This window comes from Vulpes lagopus, chromosome 7 (assembly GCF_018345385.1).
Source record: "Vulpes lagopus strain Blue_001 chromosome 7, ASM1834538v1, whole genome shotgun sequence".
NCBI lineage: Eukaryota > Metazoa > Chordata > Mammalia > Carnivora > Canidae > Vulpes > Vulpes lagopus.
Window position 1 is genome coordinate 2,606,510 of NC_054830.1, and position 15,713 is coordinate 2,622,222.

Consider the following 15,713-nt stretch of genomic DNA (forward strand, 5'->3'; position numbering starts at 1 on the left):
CTGGGGCCCGACGTGGGCAGGGGAGCCTGTGTGTAGCCTGGTAGCACCTGAGGCAGGACAAATGGACAGGAAACTCCTCTGACTTCACCCTGGCTGCCTGGAAGCTTCCAGTTCATTACAAGGAAATGAGACCAGCCCAACCCCAAGATCACGTAGCCTGCAGCCCCCATGATGCCCTCTTCTTCCCAAGCACAGGGGCAGCAGCGGGGAGGAGACAGGCCAGCCTGGCAAGGCCCTGGCAGCGGGTGACCACAAGGCTGGCTGCCCCTGCCCGGCCTCACAACACACACAGCTGCATGTCGGGAAAGTGGGGCTTTATTTCCCTTAGGCTTGCGGCAGACACATGCAAATGGGTACAGCTGAGCTCGTGGAGGGGTACACAGTGGCTCCCGCCCCAGCCTTGCAGACAGGCCTAGCACATGGGGGGACACCTCTGTCTGACCTCGCAGCTGGGTCCTGAGGTCCTGGCCAGTCCCACTGCCCAGGTTCCTCCCTGCACTCGGCCCAGGTTGGCTTCTGCCTGGAGAACTCCTCCAGGGCCATGGGAGGTCTGCACAGATGTCACTCGCTTAACCCAACCTGCCACAGGGAACGTGCGCAGAGCACCCACCAGGGCCCCACGTTCAGGTGAAGCCCAGACCTTAGGGCACCTTCTCTGCCACGTGACCCTGCTCGAGGGTGGCACCTAGTGGCGGGCGATAGTGCTGCCCACTGCAACCCCTCCACTCCTCTCTGGTCTGGGCATCAGGCCCTGCGGGGGGCGGTGAGGGGCAGCAGGGGGGCAGGGACTGGTGGGGCACACAGGGGACGCTGAGCCTTTGCAGGGCTTTCTGGGGGCAACTAGTCCACAGGGGCTCCCGCAAGCCCTGAGGTGAAAAGGCAGCACTGGAATGGGGACTGAGGCTGGGGCGTGAGGGGGGGTGGGCGTCCTCCACATGCACGGAGGCCACAGGTGCTGCAGAGGAGCGTGCAGCCTAGACGGCTCCTCTTCCCACCCGGGGCTCCCTGGGCTTCTGCAGTAGGGCACCATGCCTGGCAACACAACCCCCACGACCCACTCCAAACTGACAGCTTGAGGGCTGGGCCATCTCCACTCTGGCCCTGGTGCCAGCTCAGACCTTGGGGTGCAGTCAGGATGGGGGATGGCAGGGCCCCCACCGGAGACCCCAGGGGAACTGCCTCCCATGGCTACTGCCTCCCATGGCTAGAAGAGGTGGGACTTTGGTGCCCAGCAGAGGCAGGGGAGGCCCCTCTGATTCTAAGCCCTGGATCCTCAGCAAGGCTCCCAACACAGGCCCAGCACAAGAAGGCGTCCCCGCCAGCCCAGAGTTCCCCAGGTGGTGCTGCCCCAGAAGCCCCAGAGTTGCCAAAGCCGGAGGCCAGAGGAGCTCAGCCGGGGAAGGTAGCACTGAGTTCCCAACCCCCACCCCCGGGAGCACATCGCAGTGTGGTGCCACTCCCGCCAGAGCCCAGGAGCGGGATGAAAGGTGCCTCGGCCACGCGGCCCTAGCGTAGGCCACACTCCACCCCCTGCAGCTTCTCCTGCTCCATGGCGCGCACCAGATCCTGCACGAAGCGCATCTCGGAGGCCACCTGCTTTGCCAGGGCCTCGTAGCGGTTCTCGAGGCGGCTGAAGCGCCGCTTGAGCCCACTGGCCCCCAGCAGGGCGCCCTTGGCCTCCTCCTGGGCCTGCCGCTGCAGCGCCTCCGTCTTGTGCAGCTCCTGGCGCAGCCGCCGCAGGTCCTGGCCGATGCTCTCGTTCTCCTCCCTGTACCAGGCCTCCTTCTCCTCGTAGATGGCCGTCAGCGCCTCGATGTCCTCGTGGAAGAGGCGCCGGCTGTGTTCCAGCCCCCGCAGGCCCTCCTCCGCCGCCGCCACCTCCTCTAGCACCTTGGAGAAGCGCTCGAAGTTGACATAGGTGTTGTTGGGGGGCATGCTCGAGTGGGACTTGATGGTGTACTCCTTGAGGCGTGCTGTCTTCAGGCGCCGCCGCTCGGGCTTCCGGCCACTGTCTTCACGCCGCACGTTCCGCCGCCGGATCGCCTATGGAGAGAGGCCCAGGGCCTGGAGCAGGGGGCGGCGGCGGCCACCGAGGGCCACATCCCACCTTCCACCAGCTTTCCCGAACAAAATTTCATCAGCACGGGGCCACCTTGCCCGTTCAGGCAGGGTATACGTGGCTCTGGCACCAGAGACTGCAGAGAGGAAAACAGACCCTCCGGCCCTTTACAGAAGGCTGCTGCCCCTGGCGGACATCACCCATTCTAGGAGTTTCTATGGGAAGGTGCCCTGCTGTGTGCAAAAGGGCTGAAGAGCCAGCCAGCATCACAGGGAGCCAGCACCAGCACCACCTCAGGCGCACCCCATGTCCTCTGCCACCCAGGCCCACTCCCCTGAGTCCCTCCCCGGACACAGGCCTTGTCACACATGGCATCCTTGAATGGGAGCAGCCCCGCCCACCTTACCTTGATCCAGGAATGCTCCAGGCTCTGGGCGATGGTCATTCTTCTCCTGTAAGAGCCCCCCACCCTGGTTAGTCGCACACATTCCACGTGCTCCCTCCTCCCACAAGGCTGGCGGGGAACCGAGCAGAGATCAGGGAAGGGTTTTCCAGGCTCTCCCTTGGCACTTCTGCTCTCCACCCCCACCTTAAAGGACTCCCACACGTGGGCCCCTAGGGACTCCCCTCTGGCCTGGGAACAAGTCCCTGAAATGACCTTGAAACCACCTGTGCCCTCCAGAGCATCTGCCCTGCTCAGCCAGCGAGGAGCCCATCAAGGGGCCTGTGAAGACACAGGCCCTGGGGCCTTCCATGCTTTCTCAGAGGTTTTGTGAATCAGGGCAAGACCTAACGCTGGGTCTTGCCAACTTGGGCGCCCACGGGAGGGACCAGGCGAGTAGCAGGAATGGGTGGCTGTCACCAACAGGAGCCCCTCTCCAGGAGTGAGGGCTCTGTGACACTAGAAGTTTTAGATTTTCCTAGAAAAAAACCCAAGAATCTGGAATTTCACATGAAAATTATCTTAAACATCAGCAAGGACTTAACAGCTCTTAAAGAGACACAGCGGGAGCCAAGCTAAGCACACTGCCACCCCAACCCCCAGGTACGCAGAGGGGACTGCATGGAGGACCGTGCTCCTGGGTGACCCAGCAGCCTTCCCTGACCCCCCACCCTCTCGGCCCGGCCTGGTGCTCCTACTTAGGGTCCTTGACAAGCAGACGGCGGATGAAGTCCTTGGCCAGCTCGCTGGTGTTGCTGAAATACTCCTCGTCAAAGTCGTAGTTCACAGCCGAGATGTTGGTCAGGGTCTCCTGCTTGGTCTCACCCAGGAATGGGGAGGCGCCGCTCAGGCTGGAAGTAGACACAGAGCTCAGCGGCCCCTGCGCTTGCTCCACAAACAGGCCACTGCCTGGGCTCCCAGCGGCTCTGCCCTGCCACCTCGGAGGGCCGAACACAGAGAAAAGCAGACGCCGGGCCCTGGGTGCCCCCCCACATCCCCTGTTACTTGCCCTCAACCAGCCCGTAACCTTCCACCAGAAAGCACAAAATCCTCCCCCGTGGCCACTGATGGGCACTGAAGAGTGGGCAAATGTCCCTAAGGAAGCTTGAAGCACCCGTCCTAAACATTTAGTGATCACGGGGAAAGCTGTTGACTTCCCAGAAGGGTACCCTGGCTGACGTCAGCACTCGGCCAGGGTGCACATCCCCAGAGATGATACAAGGACGTCGTGTGCCATCCTGATGGTGCTTGGGGGCCACACTACCATCTCATGAGGCTCTGGGCACGTGGCACTGTGACAATGACAATTACACTTCCGGTCCTCACCCCAGTCCTCAGGCACAGAGCTCCCATAAGCCTCGCGCTTTCCTAAATGCTAACAACTAAGAAAGTGGCAACAAATGTTCTGACATTCGGTCTCTATCCTCGGTTTCTGAAGCGGCTGCAGGGTGATGAGATGAGAAGAGCCTTTTGCCGACCATCACGAGCGCCTTTCAACCACACCAGTTTACGTGAACGAGGCGACTTTTGGAAGTCACCCCAGATGACCCTGGGATGGGGCTGGTGGTTGGAGGAAGCAGACATGAGATTAACAGGATGGAACCGCTGGCCCCACCCCTGACCTCTGGGGCAAGAAGAGGGGCCAGAGATTGATTTCGTCACCAACAACTTAATCATGCCTACACAATGGAACATCCATAAAATCCCTCAATGAAAGGGCTTGAAGTTTCCAGGCTGAATGCCCCCACGTGTGGAGAAGAGGGTGCACCCCCAAGTCCATGGAGACAGAAGCTCCTGCACTTGAAGCCCTCCCAGACCTCACCCTACTACGTGCCTCCTCATCTGGCCTTTCGTCCATATCTACGGCCTTCATAATTAACTGGTACCAGAAAGCACACTGTTCTGAGTTCTGTGAGCCCCTCCAGCAAGCTCTCCAGGCCGAGGGGGGTTGCAGGAGCCTCTGATCTGACAACCTGGCCTGTGGCTGGTGGCAGAACTGGGACCAATCCCTGAGCCACCTCCAGGCTGATGGCGCCAGAACTGAGGGACGCTGTGGGATGCGATCCAGGGTGGGGTCCTGGACCACAAAGAGGCAAGAGCAGGAAAACTCTGGGATTCTACTTGCTAGTGTTGTACTGGGCTCATTTCTTGGTGTTGACAGATGCTCTTTAGGGCGCTAACGTCGGGACGCTGGGTGAGGCACACAGGAATTCTGTACTGGCTCTGTAGCTCCTCTGTAAACCTCAATCTTTAAAAACAAAAACTGACCTAATAAAAATCTGTCTTAACAAACCTTTAGAGTTTGTTACCATCTGACAAGGGAAGAAAAAGCAGTGGGAGCCTGCTTGACGCAGGGATGGAGATGAGGAACAATCCAACCTGAGGGAATGGTGCCTGAGGGAATGAGGTCAGGGAAAACCACTCTGCACAGAGCAGGGCTCTCCAGGAGCCCGAGACAGGAACTGTCTTTCCCTCCTGCGCAAATCCATGCATTCTTCACTCATCCATCCACCCCACCACCCATACAACCATCCACAATCCACCCATCCATCTACCCATCCATCCACCTTTTCACCCACCCACCAGCCACCCATCCACCCATCCATCTATTCACACCCACCTATCCACTCACCCATCCACCACTCACCCACTATCCACCACCCACCATCCACCCACCCATCCATACACCTATTCACCCACCTATACACCTATTCACCCACCCATCTGCCACCCACCATCCATCCACCTATTCACCCACCCATCTGCCACCCACCATCCATCCACCTATTCACCCACCCATCCACCACCCACCATCCATCCACCTATTCACCCACCCATCCACCACCCACCCACCACTATCCATCCACCTATTCACCCACCCATCTGCTACCCATCTACCCATCCATCCATCCACCTATTCACCCACCCATCTACCACCCACCATCCATCCACCTATTCACCCACCCATCCACCACCCACCATCCATCCACCTATTCACCCACCCATCCACCACCCACCCACTATCCACCACCCACCATCCATCCACCTATTCACCCACCCATCTGCTACCCATCTACCCATCCATCCATCCACCTATTCACCCACCTATCCACCTATTCACCCACCCATCTACCACCCACCATCCATCCACCTAGTCACCCACCCATCTGCTACCCAACATCTACCCATCCAGCCATCCACCTATTTATCCACCCATTCACCTATTCACCCACCCATCCACCATCCATCCACCTATTCACCCACCCATCCACCACCTACCATCCACCCATCCATCCACCCACCCATCTGCCACCTACCATCTACCCATCCAGCCATCCACCTATTTATCCACCTATTCACCTACCCATATGTCACCCACCATCTACCCACCCACCCATCCACCTATTCACCCACCCATCCACCACCTACCCACCCACCCACCAAGTTCACTGAGCACTCTGGTGGGTCAGAGCTCATAGTCCCCATCCCTGCACAGGAGCCTTCCTGACCCTCCTCATGACCCAGGGCCTCAAGAAATGCAGGAAGCATCAACTGGGAACTCACAGGATATAGGTGATGACTCCAATGCTCCTGGAGAGAACACACAAGAAGAGAAGTCAGCTCAGCAGTAGGCGGCAACACCCCAATTCTCAAAACGTCTAAATGGCCGGGGATCCAGAGTCCAGGTGGGGAAGCCAGAAGCCATGGCCTGCTCTCCTTCCAGGGTCTGCATGGCCTCCACTAAGAGCCTTCCTCTCTCCCACTCTGGGGGTCTCAGGATTGGACGCTTGAGCTTGTCTGGCCACACCCACCTATCCAGCTCAGAGCAGGGGAAGGGTTGCGGCAGATGCAGGACTCTATGACACCTGCTGTGCTCAAAAGTGGGCTGACACGCTTTCTACAAAGGGTGAGACAATGAATATTTCACACTTTGTGGACCACAGTCTCTGTCGCTTATTTGTCTGTTTTGTTTTTAACATCACCTTAAAAACAAAACCATTCCAAGCTCACAGACCTGTTCTGGCTGGTGGGCCATTGTTTGCCGACCCCTGTTCTAAGGCAATGGTCTACCTGGCCCATACCCAAGAGAATCACAACCATGAGGATGGGCTACGTCCTACCCTGTGGTTGTGGCCCGGCAGCTCCCATGGACAGTCAGGGGACTCCCAGAGGAGCAAAGGTACTACATGCCAGGTGTGTTGTGTGCTGGGCTCAGCGCCAGCAGCCCTACCACTCCTTGCCACTCCCTGCCACTCACCACATGTCTGCTTCCAGACCCAGGGGTTCATAGTTGACAATCTCTGGAGCTGCAGAGACAGAGAAACAGAAGGTGCAGAGTCAGACGCTGGGTAGATCTAAGGCAGCACTGGGGACACAGCCACAGGGAGCAGCACAGCCCACCTGCAGGTGGGGGGCAAGGCCGGCTCTGGGGGCAGCAGGCCTGACCTCATGTGCCTAACACCAGGACTCGGGAAAGGAAATCTGAGTGAGGTGGACCAGATGACCAGGGGCTAGGCCTGAGGCACGCACGCAGGCCAGGAAACCTCAAGCAGTCCCACAAACCCTAGCCCCAAAGCACCATGCAGCGCCATACCCACAAACTCAGGGGTGCCGAAAATGTTCTTGAACTCATTCCCCGCTTCGATCTTGTGGGCGATGCCAAAGTCGATGAGCTTGATCCGTGGGTTGGGCACGTTCTTGTCCAGCAGCATGATGTTTTCTGGCTGGGGGGTGGAGGAGGACTCTGTAGCTCTGCTGGCCCAGGGTTCCCAGGGACAGCCTGGGCTCTTCCCTGGGAACCCCCCATAGGTGGCAGGCCTGAGCTGGTCTGTCTCGACCCCTAGGCAGCAACGGGGCTGCAAGGGTGCACTCTGTGCCATAAGAGCTGGACCCCCTTCCCAGACCCCCACCTCACCTGCCCAGTTGGTCCCTAGCTCCCTCCCTGGCCCACCAGGGCCCACCTTGAGGTCAAAGTGGGCAATGCGCTTGGAGTGCAGGTAGTGGACACCATCCAGGATCTGCTTGAGGAACTGGGTGGCCTCGTCCTCTGTCAGTGACTCCTTCTCTGCCAGGAAGTCAAAGAGCTCCCCGCCTGAGACCAGCTCCAGGATGAGCACTACGTCAGTCTTGTTCTCAAAGATATCGTGCAGCGTGATGATGTTGGGGTGCCGGATCTCCCGCAGGATGTTCACCTCCCGCTCGATCTCCTCCCGGCTGACTCCCCGCCGGCTGGACGACAGGCGGCGTTTCTTGATGAACTTGGCCGCATACTCCTTCCCGGTGCCCTTCTGCCGGCATTTCCGCACAATCGCAAACTGGCCACTGCGGGGACAGAGGAGTGAGTGGAGCCCTGTGAGGGACTGGGGGAGTGGAAAGGATGCAGCTTCTGAGAGAGCACCTCTCGGCCCTGCCCCTCTGCCTCTTGTTGGGGGGGAGGGGGCTGTTAGGTGCGTTCAAAGCGGCCATGGTACTTCTGCACTGCAGAGGGCAAAGCAGCCCCTCGGTGTTTGCAAAAGGGAATTAAGTCCATCCCGGGGTCGGTGGAATCCCACACAGCCAGGAGAAAGCAGCAGACTGGGAGACAAACTGAGGACCTGCTCGGGGCAAGATGGGCTTGCTTACAAAGGCCGGCAGAGAGGGCACCGTGGGCAGGAGGCCTGAGGGCTCGCCACCATGTCAGAGAAGGGGTGGAGGGTCAGGGCAGCCAACAGCGGCTTTTACTTTTACGTAATACAATTCTACACTGATTTATCTTTCCCTGGTCTATTTCATCATTTTTAAAAACCTAAGAAAAAAGAAAAAAAGCCACTGACTTCAAGGGGCTTCTTATTCAACTGGCTGAGTGAGAGGAACACACCCATTTTCAAACTGACAGAGGATGGGGACCGGAGCCCACACCCATGGAAACGGGCTACTGGTTCCCCGGGAGCTTAGACACTGTTTCCATGCGCTTCTGCAATTCCCTCCAGTGTCTGCCCAAGAGAAACGACAACATAAATCCACAGAGAAGCTTCTACGCAAATCCTCAATCAGCCAGATTCACAGTAGCCTCAAGAGGGAAAGAACCAGATGTCCATCGACAGATGAACATAATGTGTCCACCATGCACGGGTCCATCCCTCTGCCGTGAACAGGAGTGAGGCGCCCACACACACTGCCCTGGGGACAGACCCTGAGCCCACGACACTCAGGGAGGGAACGAGACACAGAAAGCCACGTGTGTAAGTCCACGTGTGGGACACATCCAGAACAGGGTCATGCAAGGACAGGAGGGGGCTTGTGGGGGCCGGGGGCTGGGGGAGGGATGGGGAGTAACAGCTGATGGGGATGGGGTTCCTTTTAGGTGATGGAATATTCTGGAATTATTTAGGGTAACAGTTGCAAAACCCTGTAAATACACTAAAGATCACTAACTTGCACACTGTAAACGGGTGAACTGTATAGTATGTGGATTACAGCTCAAGACAGCAGTTATTAAAAGCGAAAGAGAGAGAAATCCTATTTACTGCACTCCAGGGAGCTGTCCAACGTCCCAATTATTTTGCTATCCAGGAACTTAGTTATATTAACTTACTTTAACTCAAGAGTTGGCTGAAAAAGGCCAGACAGTAAATATTTTTAGCCCTATGGGCCATGTGGTTTCTGTCATAATTCTTGTGTGTTTTTACAACCTTTGAAAAAATAAAAAACCATTCCAGGTTCACAGGCAGGCAGGGCCACACTAGGCTGGGGCTGGATTTGCCCACAGGCCGTAGTCTGCTGACCCACATGCACAGGAACCAATTCCAAGACAAAGCACACGCTCCACAAAGAAAAATTTAAGACACCACCAGGGGTCAAGAGAAAAGATGATATGACCTGTCGGGGAATTGAAGGGGAGGGTGTAAAGGGAGGAAGGAAGGGCAGAGACTGGGTAGGCAGGCGTCCGGGCAGGCTCTCTGACGCTGGGGATGGCAGAGGGAAGACAGGCCAGGCAGGAGCCCAAGAACAGAGACACACAGACTAGTGAGGGACGCCGTTGCCAAGCCAGCAGGGCCCCTGAAAAAGCTGAGGAACCCAACTGGGTTTGTTTGATAAGTGGACCAGGCAAAGTTCAAGGTGAGCAGGTGGGAGGCACAAAACTATTACTAACACACTGGATTGAACGACAGCCCCCACTAAATGCCCACATGTGAATCCCCAAGACCTGTGAATATATTACCTCTCCTGGTAAAAGGGACCTTGCAGGTGGAAGCAAGTCAAGGTCACCGAGGTGGGGGTGACCCTAGGTTCCTGGGGGGCCCAGCGTGCTCACTAGGTCCTCACGAGAGGCAGGCAGAGGGTGGGAGTCCCAGAGACGAGCAGACCTTGCGCTGCTGGCAGTGAGGACAGAGGAGGGGCCATGGGCCAGGGAGGCAGCGTAGGAGCCAGGTCTCCCTGGGGCCCCGGGGGGACCAGCCCTACAGGTCCACTATAGACTCTCGACTCCCAGACCTTGCACATAATAATTGCACACTCTTCTAGGCTGCTGAACTGTGATCACTGACAGCAATGACAGGAGACTCAGGCCTCGCCCCCCATCCCCTGAACCTGCCACAACAGTCTCCTGGGTACATCATGCTCCTGTCCCCTCTGTATCTCCACTAACTCTCCCGCCACCTGAAACGCTTTCCTTTCTCTTTTGCCTACAGCAGCCAAGCTAATTTTTCCAGGCCCACCTCCAGTCCCATGACAAACTCCCGATGGTAATGCCATTGAACGCCGAACATTCACCTCATACCAGTGGCACTGTGCTTCGAGCTAGACGTGGGGCCTCATTTTCAAATGTATGAATTATTTTTCCCTGCTTTATTCTGAGCTGAGCTAACAAATGAAGAGCAGTAATGCTCATGGAAACAGGTAAAAAGATGCTATTCTAGACTGAACTGTGTTACCCCAAAAATCCATGTTGAGGTCTTAACCCCCAGCACCTCAGAACGGGACTATCTGGAGACAGGGCCTTTAAAGAGGTGATTCAGTTAGAAAGAGCTCACAGGAGAGGCTGAACCCAATCTGATCCAAGCCCTTTTAAGAGGAGAGCAGAACAGATTTGTGCCGACAGAGGGACAGCCCTGGGAGGCCACACAGATGGCCATCTGTACATCAAGGAGAGGCACCTCAGAAGGAATCAGCCCCAGTGACACCCTGATCTGTGCCTCCTGCCTCCAGGCCCGGGAGAGCATAAACCTCTGGTTCGGGGGATCCCTGGGTAGCGCAGCGGTTTGGAGCCTGCCTTTGGCCCAGGGCGCGATCCTGGAGACCCGGGATCGAATCCCATGTCGGGCTCCCGGTGCATGGAGCCTGTTTCTCCCTCTGCCTATGTCTCTGCCTCTCTCTGTGTGACTATCATAAATAAATTAAAAAAATTAATAATAATAATAATAATAAACCTCTGGTTCGTGGCCCCATGTCCCAAGCCAGCCCAGGTGCACACATCACTCTACCAAGGCAAAGCCAGGGTGAAAGTCCACACTTGTCGACCACAGACTAATTTATTTCCCGAGACTATCAATGTGAACTAGGAAGAAAAAATTCCCCAACCCCTCCCAAGCACACACACAAAGAAACTTGCTTCCAGTTCATGTGGCCCCATCCCCCTGGAACAACAAAGTGTCGCCCTGTTTTAGTCCTGGTCCTCGTTGCCACGGTGATGCTTGGCAGCTAACTCCCCAAAGACAATCAGCAATTGGCCTCAGGGAAGACCCTGCCTGCCTCTGAAACTGAGAGCTCCCTGCAGCAGCCACCTGCCACCTGCCAAAGTGCAGAGCAAGCATGGGAGAGGATGCTCTCGGGGGCAGAAGGATGCATGCTCTTCCCGACGTGCAGGGCTGCTCTTCACTGGGACCTCTTATGGACCTGCTCCAGGGGGCAGGCGGAAGCCTAATGTTCACCTCTGGTTCCAGAATGCCTGGGCTTTGCACCCAGCACAGCCTGGTCTCAAGGCTTGACCCCCACATGGCCTTGGACAAGCTGCTTCCCTCCTTTCAGCCTCCACTCCTTTATGAAACGGGGAGGGTAAGAGCACACCTGCCTCGTAGGTCCTTTCGCAGATGAACAAAACATAAAGACAGACTAGAATTCAGACGTCAAAACGACATCCATAACTCATACAAACTGCAGCACAGTGTTCACAGTGTCCTGTCCCTTTAACCCTTCACCTCATGGTTCTCTGAGCACAACTGGGATCACCAGAGCAGTGCTGTCCAAGATGACAGGCACCAGCCACATGGTGGCCCACAGGCCAGTCCAAACCGAGATGTATTCTGAGTGTATATCGCACACCAGACCTCAAAAGCTTCGTATCAAAAAGAAAGGTGGTAAAATTTTTCATTCATAATTTTTATTGTGATTGCAAGCAAAATGTAATAATTCAATCTACTGGGTTAAATAAAATATATTAAAACTATTAAAACTGACACAGCTACTACAAAACTTCAATACACTTCTTAGGTGGTGAACATCATACAGGTTGCCTGGATCCTTGTAATAGCTGCGTAATATTCCACCCACAGAGGCAGTGGTGCTGGGGGGACCACTGAAGAGGCTCCCCGCCCTTTGTTCATATACAATCCTTACAGCGACCACCCCCCGTTCTTGTGTCACTGGGTTTGCATATCCATGTATTCCCGCTGAATTAATTCCTAACAGTAGAGCTGGCGAATTAAGGGGAATCTACATGGGACACTGGCTGACTTTTGCCAAGCCACCCTCAGCAAGAGGACCTAACACATTTTCAACAGTAAAGGATGAGATTGGGCAGGGGGCTTGCGGGGAGAGAAGGGGACGGGGTGAGGGACCCTACATTCTCTATGACTCTATTAAGGAAATTCCTAAAGGAGAGACTTCAGAATCCCAAATGAGCCTGAAACACTTTCTCAGCCAAGGCCTGAGGCACGACTCAGTTATTTACATTCCCTTTTGGTGACATCATGGGTTGGTCAGCAGAGAACTCACCAAATAAGGTTTGAAGCTGGAGGGGGGGGTGGGGTGGGGAGGAGATGGTGACTGGCTAGTCTGAGGCAGGGTGTTCTCAGGGGACACTCAAGGCCCCGCCAGACAGGAAATCAGCTGCCTGGCTGGAATGGGAAACCTCCGCGCTTTCCCACAAGAATGCTAAACAATTGGCAGGGACGTGGGCCCAGACAGGAGGCCTCTCCTGCAAACGTGCCCGAGAATCAATCACCTCCCTCAATCAAGACACGCTTCAACAGAGGGACAGACCTTTACCAACAAACACCGCCACCACCTAGCGCTCTCATGTCACGTGCCAGGCGCTCTGGTAGGCGCTCCATGCGCTCAACTCTATTTTTCCCCGAAGGAAATGCACAGAGAAGGTCAGAGCAAGAACGTGCGGACAGGGCCACCTGACTCCAAAGCCTAAATTCCCTCCGCCAGCACATGCCACTGACTCATTCGCGCTGGAGAGGGGAATGGAAGAGAGGAGGGGGGATGCGATCTGGAAACCCCGCAGCGCCTCTGGCTCTCGCCCATGCCCGGAGCCCCGGCGGCGGCAGGCCCTGCTCACCTGCCCAGCTCCTCCCCCATCTCATAGTAGTCTTCCACGTCTTCCTGCCTGAAGGTAGACATGGTGGGCGGCCTGCCTTCCGGTGCCCTCCTCTCACTGAAGGCTGGCGACAGGACCTCAGGGAGTCCCCGAGCTGTGACCTGGAGGAGACAGGGAAATAGGGAAGAATGACACGCCAGCCATTACTCCTAAATGGAACAACTAAGTTGCCCCAAAACTAAGTTCCCCGATCCTCGATCCTCGGCCAGGGCACGTGCATGCGGCGCGCCGGGTGCTTTCCTGTTATCCCGCTCGGTGACCACACCACCCAAATGTTGGTGGCAACCCCACTGTGCCCGCTTAGCCCCAGGCCCACGCCGCCGGCTCCCGCCACGCCGCCCCAGCCCTTCTCTGCCTCTCCCTCCCAACCTGCTCATCCAAAGCCCCCCCTTCCTGCAAGGTCCCCCACACTCTGCACGCCTGCCCAACTTGCCAAGTCGGAGCGGCGCCGGCCCCCGCAGCTCCCCTCCCCCACGCCCCCACGGCCCCTGGCCGTCAAGCTCGCTCCAGCGCCCGCCGCCGGCCCCTCGCCCTGGCCGCCGGCGCCCCGCCCCCCGAAGGCTCCCCGCGGAGGCCCCCACCCCGTCTCCCCCACCCGCAAACGGCCACACCGCAGAGCCTCCCCCCCTGCCCTCTGCCCCGACCCCGGGGCGAGCTCGGGGGCAGACCCCCCGCAGGTGTCTCCGAGCCCTAACCCCCGCTTGGAGCGTCCCGGAGGCCGCCACGCCCCTCGCAAGCCCCGACCCAACCCCTTCACCGGCCCGCTCAGCCCACGGGTCCCCGGACGTCCCCCCGCGCCTCCAAGTGCCGCCCCGGCCTCCCCCGCCCGCCGCCGCCGCCCGCCGCGCCCGCTCCGCACCCTCCGCGGCCCCGCGCCCCGGCCGGCCGTCTGCCGCGCTGGCTACCGCCGCCCTCCTCAGCCCCGCCGCCTCGGCCACCGGGACGCTTCGACCTGCGTCGACGTCACCGCGTCCGCCAGTGCCCGCCCCCGGGGGCGGTTCCCGGCGCCCATTGGCCAACGCCCCCGCCGCTCGTGGCGCCCCGCCCCCAGCCGCCTTCCAGGCCCCGCCCGCCGGCGTCCGGTCCTCCGAACCCGGATGCCGCCTTGCCACTGGCTGACACTTTCGCCCTCCCGCAGCCGATTGGCTGGGGCGGACGTCGGGCACACTTAGGAAGTCGGAAGGCCGACTTCCGGCCCCGGGCCGCCCCGCCCACCCCCTGACCTGGGTCCTGAAGCCGAGGGGCTCGGTGCTGACCCTCTGCGTCCCTCTTACCTTCCTAGAGCTCGAGATACGCGAAAGCGAGGCCCCGCTCCCGCACGACCGCTCCTGGGGTGGGCCCCGGGACTGTTTTCGTCCCTGACTTGTTTCCCCCTCCGTAAATTGTTAAAATGTTACCCACATCCCAAATGCATAAATAAAAATGCAGATGAGGCCGGTCAGGTGTTGCCATTCATCCTTGAGACATTTCTGATTCCTGTTGTCTCAAGACACGGGATGAAGCAGCTAGTTCGTATGTACCAGGCAACAATCTTAGGAGGTAACGTATGTTAACATTTCTCCCGTTCTACAGACGGGGAAGCCGAGACCAGAGGTTACGTAACTCACTGGGAGTCACACAATGTCATGGCTGAGATTCATTCCCAGAAAGACCCAAAGCCGGTGCTGCACCACTGCAGATGCCATTTGAATAAAGACCCCAAGTCTTGAGCGTTGCCACTATCCTGACCTCCTGCTGTTCTGTCCTCATTCACCCCACTCCGAGCTCATTTGCCTTCCGATTTCAAACATTGCACTCCCACCCAGGTATTTGCACAAGTTGGTCCTTCGGCCTGGAGATCGCCTTCCTCCGTTCTTGTTTAAAGTACCTCCCACACCCATTGCCATCAACTACATATTACGGCACACTTGTCACAACTAGTAAACCAGCAATACATGATCATAACCAAATCCGTCGTTTATTCAAATTTGTGTTCCCGAACGTCATCCTTCTCTTTTATCAGAATCTCATCCAGGATCCCACATATTCAGTCCTTAAGAGTCCTCATCGTTTCACTTTCCTTTTAGTGACTGAGAGTTCCAAGGACTGGTCAGGTATTTTGTAGAATGTCCCTCTCAACTGGATTTGTCTGTTATTCTCAGACTGGGGTGATGGGTTTAAGTGAGGAAGACCAAGTCCTCTTCTCATGACACCGTATCATGGGCCCAGGTTATCACCATATTGCTGTTCACGTTGACCTTGGTCACCTGGTTCCAGGTAGTGTCCGTCAGGTTTCTCCAGAATACTTTTCTCCCCTTCCCATGCTGTATTCTTTGTAAGTAACTTATGTAGATCCCACACTTAGAATCGGATCACTTTTCTCGAAATAACCCAATAAAATATAGTAAATTAGACTTGGGTATACGGCATTTTCTCAAAAACCGTATCACGTCAAAGGCAAACAATGGACACGATTTGTTGCCAATGGTTAAATTTTAACTTCTTTAGAAAAAAAAAATCCAAAACTTGACAGTGATCTCCTGATACTTCAACCCTTCCCTGATGAAACTGTTCCATGAATGTGACCTTTCAGTATTTTAATGAAATGTATCCACTGGAAAAACAGCAAACATCCTATACCAGTATTCCCA

The 15,713-nt window shown here is 56.8% G+C and overlaps 1 protein-coding gene across 1 annotated transcript; it reads right to left on the bottom strand.

The window, feature by feature from the left end:
* Window positions 1-299: 299 nt before the first annotated feature.
* DAPK3 (death associated protein kinase 3) lies at window positions 300-14,046 on the bottom strand. The gene is made up of 9 exons (XM_041763670.1): window positions 13,943-14,046; window positions 13,045-13,184; window positions 7,463-7,823; window positions 7,096-7,225; window positions 6,760-6,808; window positions 6,066-6,092; window positions 3,200-3,352; window positions 2,466-2,511; window positions 300-2,043 (listed from the first exon to the last, which is right to left on the bottom strand). The coding sequence occupies exons 2-9, from the start codon at window positions 13,104-13,106 to the stop codon at window positions 1,507-1,509; spliced, it is 1,365 nt and encodes a 454-aa protein (XP_041619604.1). The 5' UTR covers window positions 13,107-13,184; window positions 13,943-14,046; the 3' UTR covers window positions 300-1,506.
* Window positions 14,047-15,713: the final 1,667 nt, after the last annotated feature.